This window comes from Melanerpes formicivorus, unplaced genomic scaffold (genome assembly GCF_026170545.1).
Source record: "Melanerpes formicivorus ecotype bairdi unplaced genomic scaffold, bMelFor1.0.p_v2 SCAF_30, whole genome shotgun sequence".
Lineage (NCBI taxonomy): Eukaryota > Metazoa > Chordata > Aves > Piciformes > Picidae > Melanerpes > Melanerpes formicivorus.
Window position 1 is genome coordinate 3,338,632 of NW_027142382.1, and position 19,060 is coordinate 3,357,691.

The 19,060-nt window shown below is 43.1% G+C and overlaps 1 protein-coding gene across 5 annotated transcripts in view; it reads right to left on the reverse strand.

The window, feature by feature from the left end:
• RPGR (retinitis pigmentosa GTPase regulator) overlaps positions 1 to 14,847 on the reverse strand; it is a 52,453-nt gene extending 37,606 nt beyond the window's left edge. For 3 of the 5 annotated variants that reach the window (XM_068155080.1, XM_068155079.1, XM_068155077.1), the window contains exons 1-2: positions 14,761 to 14,847; positions 12,087 to 12,212 (exon numbers count right to left, since the gene is read on the reverse strand). In XM_068155080.1, coding sequence (XP_068011181.1) covers positions 12,087 to 12,212; positions 14,761 to 14,836 — 202 coding nt within the window. In that variant the 5' untranslated portion in view covers positions 14,837 to 14,847. Of the gene's footprint in view, positions 1 to 1,289; positions 1,353 to 3,933; positions 4,027 to 12,086; positions 12,213 to 14,760 lie in introns of all 5 variants that reach the window. The other 2 variants (XM_068155075.1, XM_068155076.1) reach the window with 2 other exon arrangements.
• Positions 14,848 to 19,060: the final 4,213 nt, after the last annotated feature.

The following is a 19,060-nucleotide window of genomic DNA, read 5'->3' on the forward strand; positions in this document are numbered from 1 at the left end:
TAGTGTGAGGTGTCCCTGCCCATGGCAGGGAGGTTGGAACTGGATGATCTCTGAGGTCCCTTCCAACCCTGACAATTCTGTGATTCTATGATACTTTAAGACAAAGCAGGAGGAAAACAGTGAATGATGTCAAAAGCAAGAAAACTGAAGTTGCATTAGTATGTAAATTAAAGAGATAAATCACTTGATAGTTTTGAGTATTGTAAATCAAATCTATTTTTACTTAGGTTTTTATTAGAAACATTTTACTCACTTTAATGTTTAAATAACTTTCAATTTAAATTTTGGTTTAGAATCATAAAACTGAAGTTAAAGCTGATGACTGGTATCTTCAGCTTAAGAGAACTTTAAGATTTATATTTCTCATTTTAGTATGTTTCACATCTAAAGTACTCATATCTGATGAAAAAGATAAGGCCCATTAGTAACACAAATGTGATAAGCAACTGACATACCATTTATAAATGGTCCCTGCTATATAAATGGCCACAAATTACCCATCCAGCATGTACACTAAAACTGACTAATATTTACCCTGTGCAGCCTTGCAACTCAACTGTTATGAAAATGTTCTGGTTTATTCTAATAGATCTTATTTACAGTGCTCAGGGTCTCCACATACATAAACCTCCTAATAATCAAATAATCCTCTTTGTAACATTACTGCAAGCTAAAGAATTGCAACCACAAAGGCGGCTATTCCACGACATAAATTTTAGAGGCCTGACATGAATTTGCATCAATCCTCTGCATGCTGTCTCTCCATAAAATTTATTTTTCAGTTTAATTTACAGTTTATTTATTTACAGCTTAATAAAGCAACGTGTCACTGAAACAGCAGGCTATTTTGTCTAAGCAAAGTGTGACAGAATCTGATGATTTCAAAACATTCAATTCTACTACATTTATACTCAAATACGTAACTTCACATTAATAAAGATAAATTACTTGTCAGGGGTAAATTTAAGTAGAGATACATGAAAAACACTAATAAGCCTTTACAGGGCTTAAATGAAATATTGATAATTGTTAACTATACCTCGAATGGCAGCAAGAATTTTTTTTTCATCAGTCTCTTTCTAGCAAACTCCTGTATAATATTTTATAACTGCACTGGCTCAGAATAAATCATAGAATCACACATTCAATGAACAAGACATAGAAACTTACAAAATCCCATTTTTCATTTATTTTTCCTTCCTCAGCACTCCTGGGGTTCCCAATGTAATTTTGCAGGAAAGGCAAGTAAGAAATGAATCTTTGATATGTATATAATATAGCTTACATACCTGTGTAAACTAAAGTGTGGTTCCTTCCACAAACAGCAAGTTTTGTTTTTTCTGGTTTTAAAGCTATGAATAAAAGCCAAGGGGGAGGGAAAAAATTATAAACAAAGTGAGAGCTGGTTCAACAACAAAGTGTTTGATGCTCTAGAGGGAGCTCTGATTGTTTTCACATTTTTTCCAACAGAATGATTACAACATTTGTTGCCCATCTAAACCCAACACATAACTTATTCAATCAATTAAAGCCAAACTTAAAAACTCTACAAATCTAAGCTCTGGCCTTGGCATGTTGACAGCAGGCCCCAGTGGGAACAGGCCCTGGTGAGAGCAGAAAACCGATACAGACCTCAAAAACCTAGAGCTGACAGCCAAGTAAACTTGATGATGGCTACTTCATCCTAGTACTACAGTCCATAGAATTTACCCCATTTATGGTATATGCCTCAAACAAAGTTGCAGGACAAAATGCATGCTTAAATCTGCCTTCAATTTTCATCAGCAGTACTATTCTTGACTCCCCCTTATGCTTTTTACACTATCTTAAATCTTCAAAATCATACTGTTCTTTTGTCTGATCATCCCCATCTTCCCTCGTTATATAAAGCTATTTTTTTTGCTAGGCTTTTGCTCTGCACTGCCCTCTCACTGATCACTACACAGTGCCTACTATCTTTGCATACAACATCCATTCTCAATTTCAGCTCAACTACCACCCACCCATTCCATGTACTTATTGCAGTCTGGATACCATGAAAGACTGGGAACGTATATGAGTCAACAGTGGGAAAGAGAGAATGCAGAGGGGACTTTTCTCCCCTGGCAAGTGCACTTCATTTGAGAAATATAGGCAAAACATCTCACTGACTTTGCCATCCTCTCTCCAGTTACTGATCACTGCCAACAACTTATCTCCTCTTAGCTACATCCATGGGCCCTATACAATGTTCTTAAAACAGCACTATTTTTACATAATATATCTTTAATTACTTTTCCACTGCCTTAGTCCATGACAAAACCAAGAACCACCATGCCTTTCACAAACCCTTTTTCAGTGTCTCCAAATCAACTTTCAACATCTTCATAACATACAGATTAAAGTCTCTTCCGCATTTTACCATGCCACTAAAAAAAATACTTAAGCATGATCTGTCTGTGGTCTGTGACACAGACAGAAACATAAATTGTCCGTATTAAGGTTAGAATTGGTTCCTGCCTATCTGACATCATGACCACCAGGCTAGAACAATAATATTTCCAATGTCAACTTTTTCTTACAATCTTAATTTACTGTTTTATATCCCAAAACTCTGCCTCCAACTTCACAGATAATCTTAATCATCACTTCAGAAGCTTGTGCTACTTAACCTTTATCCCACATAGGCTAATCAATTTTATTTGATGAGCCATGCTACATTTACCATGTTGCTGGCAATTTTTCATAACCAATTTAATTAGTCAGTAGTCAAGTCCCAGATTATATTTGCTCAGAAAGCATGCAACCACAACCACTTGGTCCCATGCAGAAATTGTGTCCCTGCAACTCCACTTCCCAAGTGATGATTGAAAGCCAGTGAGAAAAGCTTCAGGACTTTCTCCTTCAGTGTACTGCCAAGAGAAGATACCCCCTTGTGACTTTCCAGTGGATGTCAGGTCTGGTTTGAATTGATGTTACATTCTCTTCATCTTTATTCTCCATTACAATTTGACAGTAAAACCGAAACATGGCACCCAATCCATTTAAGCTAAGGTAAGAACCAGTCTCTCATATAGCTGACATAGGATGTAAACCTGAGAGTATCTGCACTCTTCCTCTAGAGTGAAATAAGATAGAGGAGCAGATAAAGGGCAGTAGAACAAACTAAATCAGGAAAAAAAGAGTCTGAACAAGGAGTATAATTTGTTTTTAACAGTAAGTTAACAAATTGATCTGCTGGCTGAAAGGATGAGGATAAACCTTTAATGGTGAAAAGAAACATGTTAATGGGACAGATCTGACTTGAATTAAGTATGGAGATATGGAAAATATCTTGGTTTTGTTTGACAAGATAAACCCAGCTAAGATGAGCTAAGAAAGCTCAAGAAGATAGTGCAATGAAAACATTTTGCAACACATGAAAGAATATGGGCATTGATTTTACTGCTTCATGCAAATACTTTAACATTTATGCCCCCCTTAGGCAATTCTTACACTTGCTAAAAATGTAGTAGTACTTGTAGAAAGCTCCTGATACATTTTTTCATTATAAAGGTGGTAAGACAAAAGTGATACAAAGGTCACATAACACTGTTGCAACTCTGATTTCTAGCACACAGACAGCAGTGCAGACACTAGCCAAATGATTAACTTCTTTGCAGTCACAATGAAGATGTAGTCTGTCTGAAAAGGTAAATATTGCACAAAATCAGAACCCTGAGGAGAGATTCTGTGTATCTGAAATAATATCAGACACAAAATGACTCAGAATCTGGAACTGACGGACAAGCAATCAGGAATCCTTTTCAGCTACCTTTATGAGCTCCTGCAGTAATATGCTACACATGATGAGTGAAGGCAGAGTCAGTTATTCTGGAGCTACACCCTATCAAGCACCTTTTCACAAGGGTCTCATTTCCAAAAGACAAAGCAAAGAAACAAACATAAACAAACCTTTAACGCATGTTGGTTTGCTGACAGTAGTCTTTGATCCTAGTCCTAATTGGCCCCAGTTGTTGCTGCCGAACATGTATAGCTTACCATTGCCTGGAAAAAATGGACAGCCAGAATCCATAAAGGAGTCTGAATACCTCATTTAAGACAAGATGGTCATTCACACACGATGCTATTTATTATCTTCCTTCTTAAGATTAGGCAATTCAATAGTTAAGTGTAAACAATAATTAACATCCTTGTGATTTTTTTTCCAATACAAAAGAAGTAGCTGCATTGCTTTAAGAAATCCCCAGCCAGAAGAAGGCATAAAAAGCTGAACATACTCTCCTTTTAAGTACAGCACAGATAAAGTGCTCTACTTTCAGACAGACTCTGCAGTTCAGAAACTACAGGATCTATAAGCCTACTGACAGTATAACAGCACATTTAACTGAGCACCCACGTATTTTACCCCAAAGACAGGCATGAATAATGCACTTATATAATTAATACAAATCTAGATTTGTAATGTTCAGCTTATTTGTTGCTGGAGGGGGGTGCTATTATTTTATTGCAAAGTATCTTCTCCTTCTCAGTCCTAAATGCCTTCTCTTCAAATGATTTACAAATTTACACTTCTTCAGAACAAAGGTTCTGATGAGTTTTCAAATGTGTTCACAAACCCTGTTAATTTGTCACCTAAACCCACAAAGTTTTGCAAACCTAAATGCAAACATAAGATTACAAATCTTCGACAGGAGCAATGCTAGAAACATATTTCAGAAACCGGTATGATGCGTCCACGAGGTTTGATCATTACAAACAACAAACAGTTGTGGATTTTGCAGAGCGTGGTGTAAGAGCAGACAAAACCTTTGCCATCAGGCATACAAATTAGACAGCCAAAAACTAAATTAATTCCATTTTTATAAACTATTTCCTTTTGTAGAGCTGTGCAGTTTGGGTGAAGTTCACACCCAGAGAGAAAACACTTTTCCCAACACCAATCTTTGCAAAATAGAAGCCGAATTGCAACACAACCAAATAAATCCTTTTACATCACCTGTTAAAAGGAGTTTGTTTACTTTTGACGAAGGTCTGCAGAGCTTTGTGAGTTAGACTCTGTCACAGAACTAAACTCTGTCACCCTAGCCATCAGCAATTATCCCACAATGGCAACGCATAACAATTCCAAATTATAATGCCAAACATTATGGCTGTTTGTAATTCAGTAGTGCAGGTTCCCAGTGAAGATTCTGAAGATGATTTACAGAGACCTTGAAATGTTTAAAATAAATTAAAAATATTCTGTTAAAGGAAAAAAAAAAAACCCCACACATTTATTTTCATAAGCATAACCACAGGTAAAAAGCAAACAAACCAACCCCAACAACACCTATCAATACTGAGTATCTAAAGTCTCAAACATAGAATCATATTGTTAGATTTAACAATGTTTTAAACATAGGGCTACATATCAATACTACATCTTTTCAACAGCTGGAAAGGGAAGAAAGCTTAGAGAGCTCCAAAGCTTTAGCTTGGAGGAGACTGAAGTGTGACCTCATTAATGTTTATAAACATTATAAGCAGGCACAAATACAGGCTGGGCAGTGACTGGCTGGAAAGTAGCCCTGAGGAGAGAGACTTGGGGGTGCTCGTGGACAAAAAGCTCAACATGAGCTCTCAATGAGCACTTGCAGCCCGCAAAGCCAATCAGATCCTGGGCTGCATCAGGAGAAGTGTGGCTAGCAGGTCAAGGGAGGTGATCCTCCCCCTCTACTCAGCCCTGGTGAGACCCTACCTGGAGTACTGTGTCCAGTTCTGGAGCCCCTATTACAAGAGGGATGTGGAGGTGCTGGAAGGTGTCCAGAGAAGGGCCACAAGGATGATCAGAGGGCTGGAGCACCTCTCCTATGAGGACAGACTGAAGGAGTTGGGGCTGTTCAGTCTGCAGAAGGGAAGGCTCCGAGGTGACCTAATTGTGGCCTTCCAGTATCTGAAGGGGGCCTACAGGAAGGCTGGGGAAGGACTTCTCAGGATCTCAGGTAGTGACAGGACTAGGGGGAATGGAATGAAGCTGGAGGTGGGGAGATTCAGGCTGGATGTGAGGAGGAGGTTCTTCACCATGAGTGGTGAAACCCTGGAATGTGTTGTCCCGGGAGGTGGTTGGGGCCCCGTCCCTGGGGGTGTTTAAGACCAGGCTGGATGAGGCTCTGGCCAGCCTGATCTAGTGTGGGGTGTCCCTGCCCACGGCAGGGGGGTTGGAACTAGATGATCCTTGTGGTCCCTTCCAACCCTGAATGAAACTATGAAACTATGAAACTATATGTGAAGAGCAAGAGTCAGGAGGACAGAGCCAGGCTCTTCTCAGTGATGTCCAATGATAGGACAAAGGGTAATGGATGCAAAATAGAGCACAGGAGGTTCCACATCAACATGAGGAGAAGCTTTTTCACTGCGGGGTTGACAGATCACTGGAACAGGCTGCGCAGAGAAGTTGTAGGGTCTCCTTCTCTAGAGACATTCAAAACCTGCCTGGATGTGTTCCTGTGTGAGCTACTCTAGGTGATCCTGCTCTGGCAGGGGGATTGGACTAGATGATCTTTTGAGGTCCCTTCCAACCCTAACATTCTGTGATAGTCTGAGGTGTCAAGTCTATACTCATGATATTTTACAGCATTTATACCACCATGGGACTTTTGATAATGCCACCACATCAAGGCACGTGCAGTGCTGTCTGTCACTGAGAGCAAAACATACCCTAATGGGAATAACTTATCAGCAAATGGCAGGCTCTACTGGTATATGCTTTCTCCTATCCTTGGTTTATATTTTTAACTGCCTTTTTAAGACAGTAGTACTCCTGTGAGAGTGTGATGCCAAGCTGCTGTAATTCAGTTTAAGCACATTCTCTTTTAACCTTTCAAAATTCCAATGGGTCATGCTTTTCATCCTATAATCAGCTGTTCCTTACACCAGTCTTTAAATTCTCAGGCATTGCTTTCTGTGCTGATGAGCTGAATAGATGAGAAGATTATTTTTTACATTCTTTTCCAACTGAGTGACAGCCTTGTATAATTTCAGATTTCCAATACTTAGCAGCATAGCAGAAAATGAGAAAACTGGGAAGGAGGTAATTCAAACAACAAACGAAAACTAATAGGCACTATAGAGAAACCTACACAAATGCCTGTAATGAAACAACATTTCTGGGCCTGGATAGCAAATCAGGCTTTGGAACAGACATGAGGTAATCTAATCTAGCCAAGAAAAGTGACAGATTTTTGTATGCAAATGGTCTATTTCCATAATTGCATACTGAAATATCTTCAGTCACCACTGCAGATCACAGAGGTGAGAACTAACTCAACAGCAGACAAACCAGAAAGAATCACATTTCCAAACTTGGTTTTTGCTTCCAGTTTGGTGCTAAAAGAAAGGGATTGTGGCCATCTGCCATCTGGAAGGCTGGAAGAAGACAGGTGGAGCAGAGCAAGATGATAACTCCAGGCACCAGGAGGGAAACAAGAAGACATAAAGAAAGGGACAACTCAGACTGTTTCAGTAATTAAAATATACTTCCAAAAGCAGTCTCCATCTTCACCTTATGCAAGACTGGAGTATTTCTCCAAAGTATGTATGCATTACTTTCTCACCAGCAGATGTTTCACCATTAATTCAGGGCTACTAGAGAAGCCACAAGATGCTATTTTATCTTGAGGAAAAGAGGGTTTGTGAGAGACATTAGGAAGAGAGTGTCTCCTAACCAGTACATCTCTCTTAAGTAGCTGCTATCACAACTGTGATTCCCAGGAACTCCATCATGGGCTCCCACGGTTCACGAAGCACTGCTAAAGGCATTCATTCAGCAGCTGGGAAATACTAGCTGAAATCCTTAATATGCTTCACCATAATAGCAGGCAGCCAAGCAGTCCTCCTACCTGTGTTTAAGGCGCTGTCTCACATATTCCCCACCCTCCCCCCCTCTTGCTTTCTAAATTACATGAGTGCAGGAGGGAAATAAAATGTGGAGACTTGGAGCATTTGTTACAGGATTCTGTTGAGAAGCTCCACCTGAAGAAAACATAAAAGGCAGTATTTTGGACAGAGTAACATATGCCAGGCACCATAATTGCTTTTTGTTTCTTTGCACTGTGAATAAACTATGTTAACTGTTCATTTAAAATTCATACACAATTCAAATATACCTCAGCAAAATGGGAATGACATCAGTTTTGTTAAGGCAAGTCATTCTGTTCTCAAAATAAAAGCTTTATTGAGCAATAAGAGCAGTCACGCTCAGGACATTTAGCATCACACAAACAAGAACACAGTAGGTTGCTTGTTCCTACACACATCAAAGATCAACACAAATGTGTGCTAATCTTTCTCGTTTCCCCCTTGCAGTTGATACAAAAGATGCTGTGGCACATTCTGATGGCCTGCTGCTAGGCAGAAGGAATAGATGGAACCTGGTGACAAAATACCTGGAGAGATACCAATGTCTCTTTGGTATAAATTGTTGCATGTTTGATGCTTTGCAAAACTGTTGCTGTTTCATGTGCACCTCTTTTCACTTCTATTTCTACACTTGATATTTCTTTCTTTCCTTCTAGCCTCTTGCATTGGGGACCTCAATTTTCTCCTGAGCTCTGAGTTCAGAAACTGTGTCTTCTGTCATCACCATTTTCCCCCTTGTCCCTTTGACCCAATGTGGGCAAGCTGCCTAAGATACTCTAATCAAAGTAAATAAAAAAGCAAGCTGTTACCCTTAAGGATTTTGTAGAACAGAAAATTAATAGAAAGATATTGGGAGATGATTCTTTAAAATATCTTGAATCACTTCCCGCCAGCCCCCAACAGGATGAACAAATTGCTTTCCAAAGCCTGCAGTTATAGAAGATGCAGGGAGTGGACTCTCATCATTTTTTTGGCCAAAAATTACAGAAATGGGGAATGAAATATTATTAAGCATATTAGTATTCAGTATCACTAAGGTTGGAGGAGACCTCAAAGATCATCGAGTCCAACCTGCCACCACAGACCTCATGACTAGAGTAGGGAGGACACTACTGCCCACTGCAGACTTGAACTCATGACCTTCCACATTAAGTGTCTTGTGCACTACCAACTGAACCACAGTGCCATCTTAAATTACAAGTGATGCTTGAAGATACATTGCTCACAACTGTGCTAAAAAACTAAGTCAGTCAACTGCTTAAGAAAGATTCATTTTAATGAAGATGTTGATAAACAACAAATGACAACAGATGTTGCTAGACAACAAATGAATACAGAAACACAAGTTTCAATCCCCAACTCCGAAACTGGAGAAGAAATGTTTCTCTGACTAGCTCACCAAGCCTGCTCAAAGCCAGTAATTATCACAGGTCTTTCCTATTGTAACATATGGCTATGGTATGCAAATATATAGGACTGTAACTCCTGACTTAGAAAGGCAAAGAACAGAGTCTTTTAGAGTCACTTTACACTTTTCTTCCTAAAAGTCACATGGTGTGACCGTTTGAGGCTGTCCCCTTAAGAAAGGGAATATTGTGGTCGGATATTTGTAAACGAAAGACGGATCTAAACTAATTTCATTGGTAGATTGGGGGGAAGCACCTTTTGAACTGGGAGTACAGCAGTTTTCTGGTCAGCCTGTCTTCCCCTCCTTCGGTGGCTTGCAGCTCATAGCTTTCTGGGCTTTCAGCCAGGCTTGACCTTGAAACTGATAAACTGCAAGGCCTGTATTAACTGCTTTCCAATTAACAACTTCTTTTTCTTTTCCTCTCATTCTAACCCTCTCTGGGGAAAGGGGGAGAGAAGGGGGAGCAGGGGTGGGGAACCCCCCTCAGTAGAGGAGGGAACCCTCATTTCTGTGTGACTTTGTTGTATACTTCTGTATATATTGTAAATACTGTAAATTCTGTATATATTTCCCTGCATTTCCTAAACTGCTTTGTAAATATACAGCACTCACTCCTTTGCTAATCCGGCTGTGCGTATTTTTTTCCCCTTCAATTTTTCTTCCCTCTACTCACAGTGGGGGGGAAGGGCCTGGCCTTTCCCTCAACCCTACGACACATGGGAATATTGATGCTGGATTAGATGAAAGAAGTATTTGAAAATTTCTGAATGTTTTGTTTGAATGCTAAATATTCTTTTCTTCACTTGCATTCAATCAAGATTCAGTGCTGTATGTAGCTGTCTTCTGCCCCTAACCAGCTTGGAGGAATGTTTTGTATCAGTTTGGGTGACTGTTTTAGGTGTCATGTTGAGACATAGAATCATAGAATTGTTAGGGTTGAAAGGGACCTCAAGGATCATCTAGTTTCAACCCCTCTGCCATGGCCAGGGACACCTCACACTAGATCAGGTTGCTCAAAGCCACATCCAGCTTGGCCTTAAAAACCTCATTGTGGTCATCCAGTATCTTAAGGGGGCCTACAAGAAAGCTGGTGAGAGACTTTTTAGGGTGTCAGGTAGTGACAGGACTAGGGGAAATGGAAAAAAAAAAAAGAGAAATGGGTAGCTTCTGATTGGATGTTAGGAAGAAGTTTTTCTCCAGGACAGTGGTGAGACACTGGAACAAGTTGCCCAGGGAGGTGGTAGAAGCCCCATGTTAGTGTAAAATCCATGTACTTCTATAGGTTTGAATCTAACTCATATTCCCACTGTCCCCTACTGCCTCTTCCAGAGGGTGGGGGAAAAAAAGGAGGTGGGAATTTGTGACCTGAAAATAGAGACTAAAAATAAAGTGAAGCATACATCAACACACTTTTCTTTCCTCAATGATGTTTGTCTTCTATCTCTTCCAAGCCAAGTTCAGCTGGATTTCAAGCTCCTGGTTTCCCATAAGGTCTGTACCCTTCTCAGTAAAATCATTACTGGCATGCACTTCTGGAGTTTTTATTCTAGATGTTACAGCAGATCAGTGTCACTCACCAAGGGCTGGAATCCCACTGTATCATCCAACTCCATCTAACAGCAGAAAAGTGGGGTGCACATGGGCACATGTGGATTTAAAGAACAAGTGATGGACAAAGGTTTTGTTTCCCTTTTTTCTTGGTATGACTCTTGCAGTTTCTCTGCCTCTTCTTGTCGTTGATGACAATTCTACCCTCACTTTTGCCTCTACTTTGCAATGTCCCCCAAAAAACCCTTTTGGCACCAAAGAAGTTTTGTACTCGTGCTTCTACAGGCCCTTTTCTTCAAAAGCTTTGAGAAAATAAAGATCTGGTTATCTAGAAGTTTCCCTGGTGACACACTTGCACACTGTAACAGCAAAGGTGAGCTAAAGACATTTTCAAAGCATGCTGCATACATTGAAATAGGGAGGAGACAGTAGAGAAATGGTGCTGCATGCAAGCCTATGCAAGCTGACTCCTTCAAATCCTTAGACAGATCTAAGTGCCCACTGTGTTCAAGAGATACTGCTTACTTCCATGACACAGATGTCAATGTTTAAGATTGCCTAGTAAACACTATTAGATTCACAAGAAATATTCAAGCTGAGCCAAGTCATGTTTTAATTCCTGTGTGATACATTGTCATTGCAGATTCTCTCATGATAGCTCTTCATCGTGCCTCGTGAAAACCTTCTCTCATTTCACACTAGCTTCAAATACATCCAACAGTTCCCACAGAACAGTCCTCTTCTCCTCTCCACAGCCTCATACGATCGCCCCTGATGAAGAGAGACTGAGGGAGCTGAGTCTCTTTAGTCTGGAGAGGAAGAGACTGAGGGGTGACCTCATTAATGTTTATAAATATGTTAAGGGTGAGTGCCAAGAGGATGGAGCCAGGCTCTGCTCAGTGATGCCCAATGACAGGACAAGGGGCAATGGGTGGAAGTTGAGGCATAGGAAGTTCCATGGAAACAGGAGGAAAAAACTTTTCACTGTGAGGGTGACAGAACACTGGAACAGGCTGCCCAGGGTTGCTGTGGAGTTTCCCTCTCTGGAAATATTCAAGATGCCTGGATGTGTTCCTGTGTGATCTGGTATAGGTGATCCTCCTCTGGTGGAGGGGTTGGACTGGACAGCCTTTCAAGGTCCCTTCCAGCCCCTATAACATTCTGTGATTACCTCAGGATTCAAACAAGAATAATCACTTTCCAAGATCCAAATGTATAACCTATTAGCATGCACTCCGCTTCCAATACTGACCTGTGACAATAGCAGTATGCTCATCTCCACATGATATAAGTACAGGCTTGTCATTTTTGAACCAGAACTTGCTAGGAACATCTTCTGCAAATTTGCTTTTTCCAAATGTGAAAACAGCACCCGATTCTAAAACACAAGACAGACAATGTCAATTTCACTGAAGACAAATGTTGCCTCACACATTTTGAAATAGTAATTTTCTATCAATTCAATTGCCCATTTTAGTCTATTTTCTTCTTTAAAAAGCCACAATGGCTGAAATATTTTCTTCTGTTACTGGAGAGCAGCCAGGCAGAGAGGGACCTGGGGGTGCTGGTTGACAGCTGGCTGAACATGAGCCTGCAGTGTGCCCAGGCAGCCAAGAGGGTCAATGGCATCCTAGCCTGCATTAGAAGTGTGGCCAGCAGGAATAGGGAGGTCATTCTGCCCCTGTACACTGCACTGGTTAGGCCACACCTTGAGTACTGTGTCCAGTTCTGGGCCCCTCAGTTTAGGAAGGAGGTTGACTTGCTGGAACGAGTCCAGAGAAGGGCAACAAAGTTGGTGAGGGGCTTGGAACACAAGCCCTGTGAGGAGAGGCTGAGGGAGCTGGGGTTGCTTAACCTGAAGAGGAGACTCAGGGGTGACCTTATTGCTGTCTACAACTACCTGAAGGGGGGTTGTAGACAGGCAGAGGTTGGTCTCTTCTCCCAAGCAACCAGCACCAGAACAAGAGGACACAGTCTCAGGCTGCACCAGGGGAGGTTTAGACTGGAGGCTAGGAGAAAGTTTTACACAGAGAGAGTGATTGCCCATTGGAATGGGCTGCCCAGGGAGGTGGTGGAGTCACCATCACTGGAGGTGTTCAGGAGGAGACTTGATGATGTGCTTGGTTGCATGGTTTACTTGGTTGGGTGGTGTTGGATGATAGGTTGGACATGATGATCTTGAAGGTCTCTTCCAACCTGGTCTATTCTATTCTATTCTATTCTATTCTATTCTATTCTATTCTATTCTATTCTATTCTACTCTACTCTACTCCACTCCACTCCACTCCATTATCAGGCTTGCTTTATAGTGCTTCTGATTATTCTTAGCATCCACAAATTTCTAATAGAATAAGTATTGGTGCTGATATACTGTGTTCTGAGGATACAATAATTTAAAGTGCACAAATGTACATCATCACTCAAGCCTAACAAAGGGTTGATTTTTTTTGTTCATTTTATGTAGACACCTGTACAACCACTGAACACAGAATGGCTTAGGTTGAAAAGGACTTTTGAGATCATCTTCTCCAACCTCCCCACCATGGGCAGGGAAGCCTCTCAACTAAATTCAGCTGCTCAAGGCTTCATCCAACCTGGTCTTGAATACCCCCAGGGAGGAAGCATTCACAGCCTCCTTGGGCAACCTGTTCCAGAGTCTCACCACCCTCAGACTGAAGAACTTCTTCCTAAGAACCAGTCTGAACCTACTCTCCCTCAGCTTAAAACCATTGCCCCTTGTGTTATCACTAGACACCCTTATGAAAAGTCCCTCTCCAGACTTCCTGTGGAATCCCTTCAGGTGTTGGAAGGTTCCCCCCAGAGTCTTCTCTTTTTTTGTTTAAGCTGAACAACCCCAGCTCTCTCAGCCCATCCTCACAGCAGAGGTGTTCAAGCCCTAGGATCATCTAAATACTCCGTTTTGCTTTAGGTTTTAATCTCCAGCCAGACAGCTGCGTTGCACAGTTGAACATGCTTACAGTGATCCTTTTGGCATTTGTGACAAAGTAGAGCTCTAGGGTTATTTTTTTTTCCTTCAGAAGCATCAATGTGAAAATATTTTTTTTTTCTTAAAGCAACTCTAAGTAAAACAAACAAGTCAACCCACAAACATCCTTCATCTCTCGTCCGTTTCACCACTGAAACCTCTCAGTTGAGGTCCTACTAAACGATGTGCACAGAACACAAATGTTGGCACCCAGCAAGTGTTCAAAAGCTAGCATACAATCACAGAAAACATCCTGTTGGAAGGGACCTCAAAGATCACCCAGTCCAACCTTCAACGCAGCACGGAAGGCTCAACACTAAACCATGTCCCTAAGCGCCAAGGCCACACGCTACTTAACCACCTCCGGGTGTGCTGACTCGATCGCTGCCCTGAGCAGACCATTCCAATGTTTGAGAACCCTTCCAGTGAAAAATACTTCCTAGCACACAGCCTGAACCTCGCCTGGTGTAGCTTGAAGCTGTTTCCTCTAATCCTGTCACTTAACACCAAGGAGAAGAGGCTGCCCCCTCCTCGCTCCAACCTCCCTTCGGGTAGTTGTAGAGAGCGATGAGGTCTCCCCTCAGCCTTTGGTCATAGCGCGGACCAAAACTCATTTATGAACGGAAAAAACTGGGCCGTTTCAGCACCAGGCTGCCGCGCTGATGCCCGCAGCAAGGTCGCCCCCATCTAATCGCTGATGTCAGCGCACGTATTGCCCCCCAGACGCCGGAAGACTCCGGCCCGGCATCGCGGGTCACTCGCATTCCAGGCTGGAGGGAGCCAGAGCGGCCACAAAGTGCAGAGAGGGGCGACCAGGCGGCGCCGGTGATAATGCCCAGCCACGGTGGAAGAAGTGTGCACGGACCGCTACAAGCGGACGAGGATGCCCCCACAACCCGGCCCGTAGCTGCGTCCCGTGTGACGAACCGGCACCACTCACCGGGTACCGGCAGCTCGTCCTCCTCGGCGAGCTCGGCCATGGCAGCTGGCGGCGGGCGGTCGCCCCCGCGCCCCATGGACGGCGGCGGCGGGCTGCCGGAAGTAAACACAGGCCCTGCTACGGGCAACGGCCATAGAGAGCGGTGCAGCGCCCGCTGAACAGGCCGCCCGCGGGAGGAAGCCCGGCCTGGAGGTCGGGCAGATGAGGAGCGCCCCCCGGTGTCCGGCGGTAGGGAAGCCACCCGCGGGGGCGTGCTTTTCCCACCCCGGCCATCTTAAAGTTCTTCCAAGCCGGCGGCATGTTTGTGCTGCCCGTGTACGCGGAGCGCAGACCGGCCACAGCTCTCTAGGCGAGGGCTCACGGGTGCTGAGAGGAGGGAAGAGTCACCTCCCTTGAAACCGCCTTATGAGCCTTGTCTCCAGCAGAGCTCTGCTTTCCTGGTGCCATCCCTATCCCTTTCGGCGGCATCATTTCTGTCTCTTCGCTCTGTAGCATCATTTCTGTCTCTTCGCTCTGTAGCATCATTTCTGTCTCTTCTCTCTGTAGCATCATTTCTGTCTCTTCCGCTGTAGCCTGGCCCTGCCTGCAGCTCCTGAAGCAGTTGTCTCGTAGTGGGGCTCTAAGCTGAGCTCGCTGCTTACACAAGCCGGGACCCTGATAGGTCCTCTTTGCTTTGCTGAGTGATTGGAGGGGCAGCCCTGGCTCAGCTGGGTGAACAGACCATAATTCAGTAACTATTTTATCATCGCTGGGATGCCGCTGTCCTAAAAAGCAATTCCCTGTGTGTAATGGTCTCTCTTTCACAAAAATGTCTGTGTAGTCTTCTGATCTAGTTCATGAGAAGACATTCAATCAGCCAGCCAGCCGGGAACCCTTAGGTGACGGTAGTAAGTCCAGGGGCATGTAGGTATTTAATCATATTTAATGTACAGTCCCAAATGTCCAGTGGAGCTTTTCCCAACCCCCTCCACCCCCCACCCCCCCCCCCAAAAAAAAAAAAAAATAAAAAAATCTAGGATTGATTATGTATTCTCATTTTCTCGCTATTGTAGTGTGTTGAAGCTGTGCCAGGTAAACTCTTGATGAAAGAAAAAGATCTTCCTTTCAGGATGATGTACTGCAGTAAATGCTGCAGCTGGCTGCCTGGACAACCAGTTTAAGCCTTGTTTTATGCAGAGTGTGATCAATGTACTTGGGGCGTAATATTAGGTAGCTGTATAAATACACACAAGGGTGACCATGTTTTCAAAACAAGAACAAGAAGTGTTTGTAATTTTTGCCCTTACACAAGGCAGGGATTTAATTTCTTTGAACCCAAACACCCCTCTGATGCTTTCTGCATGTTGCGCTTTAACACCAGCAGGCAACTAAGCACCACACAGCTGCTCCATCACTCTCCTCTCCTCTAGGGAAAGAACTGGAACGGTGAAACTGAGACAACTCATGGGTTGAGATAAAGTCAGTTTAACAGACAAAGCAAAAGCTGGGCACACAAGCAAATTAAAATAAGGAATTAATTCATCACTTCCTAGCAGCAGGCAGATATTCAACCATCTCCAGGACAGCAAGGTTCTGTTGTGTAATGGTTACTTGGGAAGACAAATGCCATGACTCCAAACATCCCCTTCTTCTTCACCCAGCTTTATGTGACATCATATGGTGTAAGATATCTCTTTACTCAGTTGGGGGTCAGCTGTCCCAGCAGTGTTCCCCTTCCCATCTTCTTGTGCATCCCCATCCTACTTGAAGTGGTACAAGGTGCAGAAAAGGTCTTGACTCTGTATAAGCACTGTTCAGCAATAGCTAAAACCTCCCTGTGTTACCAAAGTACTGTGTATCAGTTTTCATCACAAATCCAAAACATAGCCCCATACTCAACGATACAAATAAAATTTACTCTATCACAGCCAAAACCAGCACACTGTCTCAACTGTTTCTCCTAAGTCTGGCATGAGGGGAATATCCAGCTGCTCAAAACTGAACAAATATTGTTCCACCAAGTGATGCTTGAGATTGTAATTACCAGATACTGTGGCTGCCAAGAATATAAATGGGTTATTAAATGATTAGAAATGTTCATGAGAAGAAAGTGTCTGCAGCAGAGTTTTGGTTTCTGTGACTGTGGGATCCCATTTGAAGATCAGTATCTGGTTGGGAAAGATGGGAGCTAACTCACAAAGTGGAACAAATGTATCTCTGCTGGTGGGATGGCTGACCTGGCAAGGAATTCTTTGAAATAGGAACAATGGGGAAAGGAGTGACAATGGAGCAGTGTCTGAGTGGCCAGATGCTGAGCTCCTAGAAGATTTCACTGGCCACCACTGAGTACAGGTGGATGGGAAAGGTGGTATAGAGTGGGCATTTGGCTTTAGACAACTGCTGCAGGCAGAAGTCATGCTGGCAGGGGTCCAGTTACACCGCATTGTCACATATGTCCAGCCAGACACATACCACTGGACGATACAGCTTGTGTGTGCATGATGGGGTGACCTGCCCTTCCTCAGAGATGCCTCAGCCGCTGAAGCTCACTCTGCAAAAGAGAGGCACCAAAGTCAGGCCTTTCCTGAGGGTGATATGCCAGGGAATAGATGAACTATGAAAGGACACTGATCTCCCAAGCTGTTTATTTAAGGTTGAAAGGAAGCAGCATGGACATTCTTGGTGCACTGCTGTAAAGGTGCCTTTCTTGCCTTTCCCTACCCTGACTGCTGCTTACCCTCAATATAAGAATTATCAGGGGTGAGTATTCTGCCAGCTCAGAAAGCAGAGAAGCTTTATGTTAATATTAAATGACAAGATCACTATCGTTCCTTTATGCTAATCTACATTACATTATTCTCTCTTCAGTGTGTCTCAGCTCATGTATTGCTGTTACTCCATTTTCAATACCAAGCCCTGGAATACATCAATACACCAAACCAATTCAATCCTGATTTCAACACTGAAGCATCTTATGGTCTTGAGAGAAGTCAGTCAGTTTTTCACATGGTCACACATTGAGCTCTGGCTGCCTGGAGCAACTAACAGGAGCAGGGAGTGGCTCTGGGATTCCATGCTGATAGATGCTGCTGTCACCCCAAATATAAGAGAAGTGTGTTGTACCAGCAGGAATGTCAGCATGCATTCAGCTCTCCTGTGCCTGACACTGCTGTTTGCTCACAGGAGCTTATGAGGGAATTGGTCCACATAAGAACTTGGGTCAGGTGACCTAACAAAGGGGTGCTGGCACTGTCCCCTCCCTGTGGGTCTGCAAGATGAGACTGGGGGCTTTGGAACTCCCACTACCCATTCTTCTGGATACCACATAGTTCCTATGATCTGGCTGTGAAGGCCATGGGAGACATTTGCCAGAGAAGGGAAAACAAGGGGCCCTGATTGTCTTCTCTATGAGCCGTTCTGGCTCTTCCATTCTCTTGCCATTCATTTATTTTGGGTTTTGCTTTCTCTTCTGCCGGATAAATGACAGAAGATGCATTTCCCAAGACATCTCAGGGTTGAACTGGCATGAGGAGTCCTGAACAAATCCTACCAAGAGCTATCACTCTGCATGACATTTTCACAGCATCCTCTCCTTGTGGGGAAGTCAAACTTTTTTTCTCTGTGTTTTAATTATATGATCCTCACATTGTAATTTCAACATATCGCTTCTGTGACAGATGTGCCATCACCTTGATTTACACAAGTACACTTCTCTTTACCACTGAGGAGGAAATGAGAAAGTTATGGCCATATTTCAAAGCCACCTGCAGTGGAGGTGGCATAAAATCTTATCTGACAATTATATTTGAAGGTAGAAATTTAGATGAAAACACTTTAGTACTTAGCAATTGACAACATCAGATTGTGCAGACTGTAGCATTTAAGTTTCTGAGCCTCAATGAGAGCTGTTACCATCATACAGTTGAAAACATGGTCCAAAAAATCCCAGGAAAATACATATTTTTTAAATCTAGTGTTTCTCTGTCCTTGCAGGACCTTGAGGTTATGAATAAGCCTCGGTGGCCCTGCCCAGCCCCATGCCTATTGGCCTAGGGCCCTCATTTTGGCTCAGCACCATCCTGTCAGTCTCTGCCTAGGCTACGCTGGGGCCAAGTCCCCATGACCCTGGTCCCATCTCTGAGGGAGCTGACCCACTCATGCTGCCCTGACAAATCTTTTACCTTTTGCTACTAGCACGTGCTCCTGTACAAATATTTAGCAGACATGAAATTGCTATCCATGGTGTTGACATAGGTGTGACACGATGGGCCCACAGGGAAGAGCACAACCTGAGTGGTGCAATGGGCCCTGTGAGAAATCT